At 39.7% G+C, this 13,006-nt stretch overlaps 1 protein-coding gene across 2 annotated transcripts in view; it reads right to left on the reverse strand.

The window, feature by feature from the left end:
* The window catches only part of atp2a3 (ATPase sarcoplasmic/endoplasmic reticulum Ca2+ transporting 3), a 146,785-nt gene extending 134,274 nt beyond the window's left edge, over positions 1–12,511 (reverse strand). For both annotated transcript variants that reach the window (XM_007228597.4, XM_007228598.4), the window contains exon 1: positions 12,145–12,511. In XM_007228597.4, coding sequence (XP_007228659.1) covers positions 12,145–12,262 — 118 coding nt within the window. In that variant the 5' untranslated portion in view covers positions 12,263–12,511. The remainder of the gene's footprint in view (positions 1–12,144) is intronic.
* Positions 12,512–13,006: the final 495 nt, after the last annotated feature.

Genomic DNA, 13,006 nt, shown 5'->3' on the forward strand with positions numbered 1-13,006 from the left:
TTTGTCTGATTTCATCTGATAGTCATACATTTCTATGTGTTAGCTACATCAGTCTTGTAACTCAAGCTAAAAACCCAACAAAACTCCACAGACAACAGTCATGTCTTGATTGACTCATTACTCACATATACAGAGGATTGTGCAAATTTGGTTTTAGGCCAAACCATTACTTATATGCACTTATATGGAGTCAAGCAGCAGTCATCCCTGACAACAATGACCACAAGAATGAAGAGATGAAACCAACAGCGCCAGCACTGCTCAGCACCTGCATGCTGCTGAGGAGGAGGGTCTGAAGCAGTTTGACCTTTTACCATGCGATTATTAACTCAACTGAAAGCTGCTCTAATCTGAATGGGTTCAGGAAATATACATATTTTTTAGATCTAGAAGAGAACTGTGCGCAAACTAGAGCAACATATACCTCGATTTACAGTGATATACAGGTGCATCTCAAAAAATTAGAATATCATTGAAAAGTTACTTTATTTCAGTAATTCAGTCTAAAATGTCATATATTCATATATTTTACAGATGTATTAAACATAGAGTGATATAGAGCTATTTTAAGTGTCTATTTCTTTTATTGCTGATGATTATGGCTTACAGCCAATGAGAAAACCCAAAAATCAATGTCTCAGAAAAGTTGTAATATTATAAAAGACAATTTGGTACTTTTGGCAGTGTTGGCAGTGTGCCAAGTCCTGCTGGAAAATGAAATCCACATCTCCATAAAAGTTGTCAGCAAATGAAATTTCTTAAATTGATTTCCAAATGAAATGCAAAATTTACTGATGGTCAGCGATGGTTTGGAGAGTCATGTCATCTGACAAAAGTCATGGACATGATACTAATTCTGTCCCATGACTTGTGGCATGTGTGCAATCGTACCCACAATGGGCTGTAGTGTGGAGTGTGGGCTAGGCGCAAGTGCTGAAAACAATCCTTACAATAACTTCAGAAGAAACAAGGCAATATGACCTAAAATAAACTGTTTGAAATTTTGGGTTGCCAAATGTTATGTGCACCCACAAATATTTTGGATCATATATTGTCACAAAAATAATTGTTAGTTAAAAAAAACGTTTTTTTTTATCCACTGATATGATGCTATTACAGTAACATTTACAAAATGCATTTTAAAAGCAACATATCTGTAATTATTCAAATATTTGGTACCACTTTAAAATAAGACTACCTTTATAAAGGGTTTATAAATGGTTTACAATTAGTTTATTAATGGTTACTATTTAGGTTGTAAATGCCTTAAAAATCATTAATAATCAGTTATAACACATACGTGGAAAGGACGACAATATAGATGGCTGTGGGTTCACTATTTGACAAACATTAAGGCATTGTTGCCCTTTCTATGTCTGTTATAACTGATTATTAATGATTTTTAAGGCATTTACAACCTAATTAGTAACCATTAATAAACAAATTGTAAACCATTTATAAACCCTTTATAAAGGTAGTCTTATTTTAAAGTGGTACCAAATATTTACACAAAATAAATCAAACAAAATAAAACAGCTTTCTCACAAAGTTAACATACCATCGCTTTCAGGTTAATGGGCTCTTCGCTGGCATAATTACTGTGACAGGCCTACTGACGAAGTCTTTACAAAAGTGTAAGAACTTTACATAAAGAGATTTCTTGTGGAGTGTGTTTCATGTAAAAGTCCAGCTCTACAGAAGCCTGTTTACAGATTACAAAATAGCATATGTGGGCGCTAATATGTAATAATGATTAAATGGTTTAATGGTAAACAAAACAGGCCTGCCTGCATTAACGATGTGTCAGCGTGTCAAAGAATAATCACTAAAGGGTTTGGAACAGAACTGCTTTCCAACCACCCGCCCACACACACACACACACACACACACACACACACACACACACACACGCTCTTGCTGTCTCACCAGCTTTGAACACGATCACTCTGGAACTCAAACCACATGCACATAAACAAGTCCCTTCAACAGCAAACAAAACCCTTAAAACACACACACACACACACACACCCGTACACACACACACACACACCCGTACACACACACACACACACCCATATGACAGCAGTTCGGGGCAGATGCAAATGGGCTAATTACCCAAACAAAGCGGCCGACAGAAAGCCGTGCCCACACAGGAGCTCTTCACTTTCTAACCTCACTACCTGATGAACACTTTGGTAATCAAATCACTCGCTGATTACAACTGCAAACAGCTTGGGCTGCTGTGCTATGGGGCGGCTGCGTTGTGGAACGACTGTGTTACGAGGCTGCTGCATGTGTTACAGGGCGGCTGTGTTACAGGGTGGCTGTAGTACAGGGCGGCTGTGGTACAGGGCGGCTGCGTTGTGAGATGGCTGTGTTATGGGGCTGCTGCATTTTGAGGCTGTGCCACAGGGCTTCACCACACTATGTTAAGGGATGGCTGAGTTACAGAGCAGAACAACAGAATGGGAAGCTTTGTTACAGGGCGGCTGTGTTACAGGGTGGCTGTGTTACATGGCGGTTGTGGTACATGGCGGCTGTGTTACATGGCGGTTGTGGTACATGGCGGCTGTGTTACATGGCGGTTGTGGTACATGGCGGCTGCGTTGTGAGATGGCTGTGTTATGGGGCTGCTGCATTTTTAGGCTGTGCCACAGGGCTTCATCACACTATGTTAAGGGATGGCTCAGTTATGGGCTGCACAACAGAAGGGCAGCTGTGTTACAGGGCGGCTGTGTTACAGGGCGGCTGTGTTACAGGGCGAGACGGCTGTGCTACGAGGGTTCTGTTATGGAGGCTGTGTTACAGAGTGGTTGTGTTACTGTGGGGTTGTGTTACAGGGCGGCTGTGTTACAGGGAGGTTGTGTTACAGGGTGGCTGTGCTACAGAGCGGCTGTGTTACAGGCCAGCTGTGTTAAAGGGGCTGTTATTGAGGCTGTGTTACAGGGCGGCTGTGTTACAGGGCGGCTGTTATAGAGGCTGTGTTACAGAGGGTCTGTGTTACAGGGCAGCTGTGTTCTAGGGCGTCTGTGTTACAGTGTGGCTCTGTTACAGGGCGGCTGTGTTACGAGGCGGCTGTGTTACAGGGCGGCTGTGTTACGGGGCAGCTGTGTTACTGGGGGGCTGTTGTGGAGGCTGTGTTATAGGGCGAGTTTCAGAGTGAAACGCTGAATGAGCTCAGACAAGCAAAGGGTATTCCCTGTGGCATTCATCTGCAGTGCAGCAGGCAGGAAGTTGACAGCTCAAAGCGAAAGAGACGCTATCTGTAACAAGATGTTGCTTTTTCCATGAAGTCACCAGAGGCACGAGCACAGCCCTGACTTACACAGACACGAGCTGCTTCAGCCCTCCTTCACCATCATCCACTCTACACACGTCCATTCATTCTTACATATGTACACACACAGCGGGCTCAGCATATACACAGAGAGAGAGAGAGGGAGAAAGAGAAAGAGAGAGAAAGAAAGAAAGAGAGAGAGAGAGAAAGAGAGAGAGGAATCCACGTGTGATCACTTTACACTGAGACCAGCCTGTAACTATTCAAAAACTATAAAAAACTAATCATACTAATTATATATGTTTTTTTCAGCTAAAACATAGTAAATCAACTAAAACATATTTTGGGTTTGACAAAGCTGGAAACAAGTACAGATGATTTTCATCAGTGTTTTTAAGCTACTTCCACTTTTAGCTGTCCATTTTCACAGAAGCTATATAAACAAACCTTAAACAGGATTTGAAGGGGAACTCTAATAATATCTCAAAATTGTCTACATTATCCAGAATTATCCAGCATTTTTATCTTAAATGAGAACTTCTAAACCATTCTGATAATCCTTTGGCTCAGAATGTGCCAATGTGTGGACAATGTTAGCAACATTATGTAATTGTCTTCATTTTTTGGATTCAGTATCTTTTAGCTTGTCCAGAAATGCATGTGTAAAGTGTGTTGTTTAGTTGTAGCTCAAACTGCGAATTTCACTTCTAAACCATAGGAATATCCCAGGAGATATCAATTCTTAAAGAACTGCTCTTATTTTCTTATTTTCCAGGTTATATCTTCCAGATATGCTGTATATTATATGCCCAATATCATCTATTTTATCTTAATATTTAACATATATAATATTTGACATGCATTATTAGTATAGTGACTTGTGCAGCTGTCAGTATAGTGACATGAAATCTCGCAAAAAGAATCCTGTATTTTTTTTATTGCAATATATGGAATTACAGTTACCACTCTACTGTCAGTACACCACCAAACCCTCTTTCTATGTTTTTTTAGACACAACACTCTTAACTACACTTAATTCAGGTTGAATGTGCAGTGAGTGAGTACAGCTCAAGGAATCATTGGTGAGTTAAATGAAGGAGAACTAAAGGCTGCTGAGTGTGTATGTAATGAGTTAACGAGTGCATGGTGCTTTAACCAACACCTGCGTCACGAGAGAGCAGTACCCATGTGCAGAGAGAACAGCTGGGACCAGCGGCAAGGGGATGGAAAGACTGGCTGAGTGTGAGCATTGCTAACTGTTCACGTTTGCCTAAAGGACACATTTTTGTTTATGGACAAACTGAGGAAATTCTAGAAATTATAGTTTAGCCTAATTAAGCTATTTTTGTTATCAAATCGGTCCCCAATTATAGTAGGGACGCACCAAAATGATATAACGAGCTAAGAACAAGAAACAGTCTTTTAGCAAAGGAAAAGCCATATCCAGACTTAATTAGTTTCTCAGGGGGTCCTGGGGTAATTTTCTATTTTATGGGGGTCCTCTGTGATTTTATTCCCGTCTGGAACGACCATGTATGTGAAAAACGGTAGATAATTCAGCCTTTAATTTTCTTAGATGACATCTGAGAAAATTACAGGCTGAATTATCTACTGATTTTCGCTGAACTCTGTGGTCCTCCAGTAATTTTATTCCCATCCTGACATCTCTGAGTTTCGTCACCTTCGTTTAATAAAATAGCTATTTGTCCACTGCCACGCACCGTAATTACACTTTGGCCATGCGTTTCCATGGAGATCCACGTAAACACAACAGCGATTGGAAATGGAGGAGCTACTGAACGTAATGTCACCTAACCAAGAAAGCCAAAAAACTCACTGGTCCTGCTGTTTTTTCAATTGCAGTCCGGATACAAGAGTTTTATCACTGAGTAGAAGTGTGAAATATTTTTCACAGATGTCCCCGTGAGAAATAATCCCGTCCAGATAGGGTTTAAGGCTGATTTGGTTAGCATGCTAAATGCTAACTCTGTACAGTGTGGACCTATCAGCTGGAAAACAAACCATTTGTAAAGATAAGATAGGAATAGGAAACTAATACCAAGCACGATAAATAATGCTTAAAACTATTGCATTTAATGTATGGAAGAAGAGCTTAAAAATGAACTTAAACCTGCCGTTTTCAGCTATTCCTGCCGGCTCGCTCTTAAGGCCAATTTATACTTCTATTAAATTTATACTTCTATAATACTTTATAAAATGTGGGTCTTTCACTGCTACTTAAAAACATCCTAACGTCACAGGAAACACTGAAATGTGACTTAAATAAATAAATTAGTCATTAATTATTTAAAATTAATTGGCCTTTTGAAATATTTTTGATTGGCATCCCTATGTTTCGTGGATTCCTATTACGTAATTAATACAGGTAATAAATAATTACTATAAATCAGCACAAAAAGCTTCTACAGTGTTTCTACAATGAATTTGATTCTCACCAGCAACACTCACAGTCCTCCATTACACTTCCTCTGTGTCTACTATCACACACACACACACACACTCACAGACACTCTCTCACTCACACACAAAAACCACACACAAACACACACATTACCGAAGCTCTGACACCATTTGTCACCATCCACACGCAGAGCCGCCGGCCGCTTTGTGTGGTTTACTACTGTATGGAATAATAATAAACAGTATATGCTCGCCAGCTGTGCCCTGGATCCACAATGCATTCAGTGTCTTTCTGCAATCGAGCAAAAATGGCAAATGGCACGACTAGCGTGTCACTCTAAATACACACACACACAACACATATAACACACACACACAAAACATAATACACAAACATGACTCCACCTAAACCACACAATAGTCGCTGCATAAGTGCATCAGAACGGCTACCGATACAAAAGCGGCCGTATCCTGTACTTTTCAAACTGCATTACTTCTTCTGTACGGAATAAACAAACGCATGACGTTTAGCATGAGTGAATTAACAGGCTGTTTTCCTCACTGTGACTGGTCTATGCAAATGAGCCCCCTTCCGATTGGCTGCACTTGAATTTGAGCCTCTTTCAAAACGCTGCAGTTGTGGCTGAAACATCCGTTGTAACTGCTGTGGTTAGAATAGGGGAGATGTCTATATGTACGGTATATGTATGCATAAAGTTGATACACAGCGATCAGCCAGAACATTAACACCACCTCCTGTTTCTTCTCTCACTGTCACTCATTTTATCAGCTCCCCTTATCATATATACAGTGTTTCACCAAGAAATAAAGAATATGTATTATATTAATATGTTTATATGCTGAATTCTTAACTAAAAATTCTAACTGAAAATTGTCCACTTTAAAACATTAACATGAGGAAGGACTAAAGCCATTCTTTATTCTTTAATAAGTAAACAGAGTAGATATATATGTAAATTTAAAAGTGGATTTTTTTTAGCTTGTGGTTAAAGTGCTGAAACAGGGCACTATATACTGCTCTGTGTATTAAAAATAGTCTAATTTTATAATAATAAATATTCCACTAAAGTGAATTTGGTAAAATGTAACATATTATTAAAAATATATATATTTTCAGTTACTTCTTATTTCTGCTGGATTAGTTTATTCAAATCAAGTACACATGTTGCATACGTCCCTCGATTGCTACAAAACCTGGCATGCAGTTCTGTCTCAGGCAGGTATGTAAATGTTTACAGGTGTGGTCTGATTAGACACTGGATCTTACCACAAGAGGGCGATATAAAAGTGCTTCCCTCTTTGCCCACCCTAAAAATAATCTCAGAGGCTAATTTTGGGTAGTGTACCTCTTGGTGAGAGATGGCTGACTGCTGAACATGCCTCTACCTGCTCAGCTGACCGACTTTTGAGGGGGGAAATCATTTGACTAAGAGAAGCAGTATGTTTATTTTAATCATTTTCTGCCATTTGCATGCTATGAATTGAAACTGTATCGTCTTTAGTGACAAATACAATAAGCAACAATGGTCGTGATGATTTGAGTATGAAGGTCTCTTGGTGATGTCATAATCATTCACTGCTTGCAAAAATAAAGGAAACACTTAAACAACACAATATAATTTCAAGTAAATCAAACTTCTGTAAAATCAACCTGTCCAATTAGGAAGCAACACTGATTGACAATCAATTTCACAGGCTGTTGTGCAAATGGAATAGACAACAGGTGGAAATTATTGGCAATTAGTCGAGGAGTGGTTCTGCAGGTGGGGGCCACAGAGCACTTCTCAGGACCTATGCTTTCTGGCTGATGTTTTGGTCACTTTTGAATGTTGGTGGTGCTTTCACACTCATGGTAGCATGAGAGCATGATTCTACAACCCACAGAAGCTGCTCAGGTAGTGCAGCTCGTCCAGGATGGCACATCAATGCGAGCTTTGGCAAGAAGGTTTGCTGTGTCTGTCAGCAGCACAGTGTCCAGTGGCTAGAGGCGCTACCAGGAGACAGGTGGAGGAGGCCATAGGAGGGCAACAACCCAGCAGCAGGACCAAGGAGCAGTGCAAGAGCCCTGCAAAATGACCTCCAGCAGGCCACAAACTTTGCCAGAGAACACCAGGATTGGCAGATTCACCACTGGCACCTTGTGCTCTTTACAGATGAGAACAGGTTCACACTGAACACGTGACAGACATGACAGAGTCTGCTACTTTTAAGAGCAGCTACTTTAAGCCTGAATAAAGGTGTAAAAAGCGATTTATCAGGGAAAATATGCCCAGATACAACTTTTGTACAGAGTGCTGGGCAAAAAGCACAAAGTTACTGGATCTCAGAAAGCTGTAGGAGAGCAGAGGTGGGCTACTCAACAAAGGTAAGCACTTTCTATCATGTTTTACTAAACCCAAAGTCCATTTTACACCAGAGTTCTCCTTTAATATCAACATACGAATTTATGGCAAAAGATATTAAACCAAAAGGAGCATGCACATTCTGTAATAAACACCCCTACACACACACATCCACACTATATCCAAACAAAAGTGTCCAAATGTGACTGCAGGACTGACATTAGGGCCACGTATGTAACCTGACACACAGAGTTTCTCTGCGAGTCGTGTTTAATGTCTCTCTTGAGGAAGTGGAAAACGGGTTGCTCAAGTTTTGGGCCTGCAGCGGCGGCCACAGGTGCATCATCCAGTTCTTTATCTCTTGTTAAAACACTTCCCTTTCAAATCGATGCCTCTCTGTCGCTGGGCCGACACGCTGCATGCATCTTCCTCCATGACTGGCTGCTTTTTCTGCAGCTGATGTCAGTATTAGAGCCGCTCGGGGTCTGAACGTGGGGTCACAGCTCTGCGCACACACCGCACACAGCTTTCACTGCCGTGTCAGGACCGGGAGAGGTGGAGCGGCTCTGCGACGGGAACGTTTTTCCTACTGAATCAGCAGCGCTTGTCCAGGTATGACGGGCTGGCAAACCACCTTCCAGTGCAGCTGCACTCAAACCGCCGATCATAAAACGTGAAAATGGAAAATGCACTCTCACCACTCGCCTTAATGTCCCAATCATAAAACCCAGAGCTCCTCCCCTGACTGTGGGGTGGGGGGGGTGAGCAGTCAGCCTGCATGAGGCTTGAAAAGACGACATTAGCAGTGCTGACGTCATTTATCTGGGATTTGCAGGAATTCCCTGTAGATTTATGAGAAATTTCAATTTACTGTAACCTTAGGGTTCTCATACAGAATATTCATGCATTAAAATATATGAAGAAAAATCTATTTTACAGCAATACCATGAGCCTAATATTCAGTTGAGGAACACTTGGATACAGTATGTTTTGGACATTTTTAATCTGGAACAGTCTACAGTCTAAATTCATAAAACTGTCAGTAACTGGACAAATATTATTTGGTTTGTCAAGGATCATATCATCACCTTCCTGAAATAATGCCTCATTGATTTTCTCCTCATAACTTTTTCAATGTGTAATTTTTTTGTGTTTCCTAAAACAACTTTATTTATTTTAGGAAAGTGACAATATTTAAAAAACATAGAATTGGCCTATTGTTTAACTACAGTTAACTACAACTATATTATATGTGATTATGCATATGTATGTATGTATGTATGTATGTTGTAAGTGAGTGTACGAATGCATAATTACTCTATTTATTGTAAATAAAGAGGAAATAAACATAAAAAAGTTCTTTAAAAAGTTATTTACACACATATCTCAATCATACAAATGGATTTCTATAGAAAGAACCTCCCCATTATGTTGGTATCAGTAACAGCAATAATGTTTAACCTTGTTTTAACAATCCAAAAATAGTCTAGTCTAGATTATTTGTCCCCAGAAACATTATCTGTAGCTTAATCAATATTGAATGTAATCAATATGTTTTGTATATTATTGATCATGATAAATTCACAATAATAAATATCTAAATAAATAAAATGTAATAAACAGTCCGTTTTGCATTCACTCGTCTTGTGAGATCATGAAAACCAGCTCATTTACACACATCCGCTTATTCACTGCTTTTTTTGAATGAGGCAGCCAATCACCATAGAGCTCTTTCACACACATATATATTTATAGCTCTTAAAGGAACAAGGAACACACATAGTTTGATTCTAGGAGATAAGAAGAGACGTGAAAATAGTTGTCGAAATTTATTTAAATTAATTTTTTTGTACATTTAATTAATTCATTAATTAATTTAATGCTAACAATTTGAGGAACCCAAGTTCATATTTTTTTTTTTCAAGTAACTAGAGAGAGCTACTGTCTTAACCCTTTCATAAACAGTATAAGCAAAAAAAAAACACTTTTGATTGGTTAGTCCTGCAAAAAAGCATTTTAGGCGTTCAATTTTGACGTTTATTGAGTGTTTGTTGCCATTTTTAAGATACACATGCAAAAATACACATTAATTACTTTTGATATTACAAATTACATGATACATACACAAATTGCTGCTGTTGTCCAATGAAAAACATGTATCTCAAATTCTGTATAGATTTAGATAACTACATAATTTGAACAGAGCAGTTTTATGATTATTGGACAAACAGAAATGCTGCAAATTGACTTAAAAGCAAAATCTTATTTTATATTAACTTTCATTTTAAAAAAGTAATTATGACTTTTTTTTGTACAGCAAACAGACAATAGAGAAAAATACAAAAACAGGAAGGACCCATAAAATGTCTCACTACTATGTACAAATATATTGGGCAAAAGATAAGTTTAGAGGAAGTGAGAAGAAAAAATAGGCTGCAGCAGCAGCCGCAGCAGTAGTGGTAGTAGTTATGCAGTAGCTATGGTGAGCTCTTAAAGTGACTCGGTTATAAATATTATATATAAAGTTTGAATCCGTTTCAGACATTTTTCCAGCTCACACACGCCTGTAAGCTCCATACCGACCAAACCATATGTATCTACATTAAAGAGTTAACTCCTGTCACACACACACACACACACACACACACAAACACGCCTATGTTTCTCCTACCAGGCAGTGTGTGCTCTGATCTCATACACACACCTTAACTGAGCCCGAGCCTACTGTACAAATTACACACACCTAACCCCTGCAGTCTGCTCAGCTCAGCTCAGCCCAGCTCACAGCACCATCAGCCTGCTCCACGTCCCTGAACAGAAGCTCAACTATCCACCCTGACTGATACACACACACACACACACAAACACACACACACACACACACACACAGCTAGAAAAGATGAACCAAGCTTTCAGTAATAAGCAAAACACCATGCATCTCTATCACACACCTATACTCACATATGCACACATATAACCCACACACATATACAGCAAAGACCAACCAAGTCTATCACCACCATGTAGCTCTATCAAACATATATATCCCATACACATACTTATACTATATATATATTCATATTATATTATACATATATATATATATATATATATATATATATATATATATATATATATATATATATATATATATATATATATATATATATATACACACATATGCTGACATATAACATATACACCACCAATTTGCACATTCAAAAGTTTGTCACTTCTCCCTGACACAAAGCCACAACATGGGGCAAGCTTACAGTAGAAAGACCCAACCACCACCATGTTGCCCTATTACACATATATACACATAAATAAACTTATTCTATATATATTTTTATATGTCTAAACTTCTGCCTGACACACACACACACACACTTACAGCAGACAAAAACACCACCAGCCCTATCACATATATATGTATATATGTGTAAATATACATTTATAAATATGCATTTATGATATATATATATATATAAAAACCTACACCTGACAGGCACACAAACACACACACAAACACCACTACGTAGCCCTATTACACACATTTATTATAAATGTATACACATACACCTGACACACACACACACACACACACACAGGCAAACACAAATTCCACTATGTAGCCTTATCACACAAACACACACACACACACACACATACACAACCGCATACACATACACATCATAAATATGTAACCTGTACCTGATACACACACACACACGCAAACACACACACACACAAACACCACCATATATATGTATATATATACTTCACCATGTAGCCCTATCACACACATATATCACATATATAAACTTGTACTACATGTCTAAACTTCTGCCTACCACACACACACACACACACACACACACACACACACATATATATATATATATATATATATATATATACATGTGTAAATTCCTGCTCTATACATACTAAAGATGAGCCAGGCTTACAGCAGCCAGACACAAAACACCAATACCCTACCTAACCCTTCCTAACACACACACCTATACACTCCCTCTCAGTGTGAGTGTGTGTGTATGTGTGTGTGTGTGTGTGTGTACTCACCGTTGGGTCCATATCTCTCCTGGTTGGTCTTCACCTGCTCCAGGGTCAGTCCAGTGTTCTCGTTCACGTCGAAGTTTCTCAGAACTTCAGAGGCGGATTTAGTGTGCGCGTTCTCCATGCTGCTCCTCCTGCGGGGGTCCGGGGGGTCTCTCTGATCACCAGCAGAACCTGACAGGCATGTAGTTGCAGAGGGGGGTAATTAGAGCTTCAGGTGAGAGAGAGTACAAAGCGTCCACTGCCGCCGCCGCGGTCCGTGCGTAAAACTGCCACCTGCACACACACACTCACTCACTCTCACTCTCTCTTTCTCTCTTTCTCTCACTCTCTCCCTCTCACTCCTCTGCTCCTCTCCTCTCGCTGCTCGAGCGGTAGAATCGCGCGCTCTCCGCTCTCCGGTGTGCTCGGCGTCTAGCCCCGCCCCCTCCAGAGCGTTCAGGCTCCGCCCTGAGCTCCTATTGGTTACCTGAGCTCGCCTCATGCATATTCATAAGCACAAACTCACGCTCTCTGAAGTTAAGTGGAGCAGGAGTCTTTAAGTTGTACACGCGGAGGTGGGCAATTAATAAAGCAGAAATTGTGACAAATTAGTCAATATTATCACTTTTATCGTGACTCCTAACCAGATAGCAAAAGGACGTACTTGGACACACCTATACACACATATTCAAAAATGTGTAAAGTATAAACATGGTCAGTGTGACTTTGCTATCATAACACAGGAAAAGTACACCTTAAATGGCTCGAAAATGCGCAAAAAACATTTACTAATTCAGTGGCGAGCAGAGTGGCCTATTTCTGGCGGTGTGAAAACGGCACCATAGCGCATCTGGCTCTTTAGGAGCCTCTAAACCAGGGGTGTCCA

The sequence above is a fragment of the Astyanax mexicanus genome, chromosome 1 (genome assembly GCF_023375975.1).
Source record: "Astyanax mexicanus isolate ESR-SI-001 chromosome 1, AstMex3_surface, whole genome shotgun sequence".
Taxonomy (NCBI): Eukaryota; Metazoa; Chordata; class Actinopteri; order Characiformes; family Acestrorhamphidae; genus Astyanax; species Astyanax mexicanus.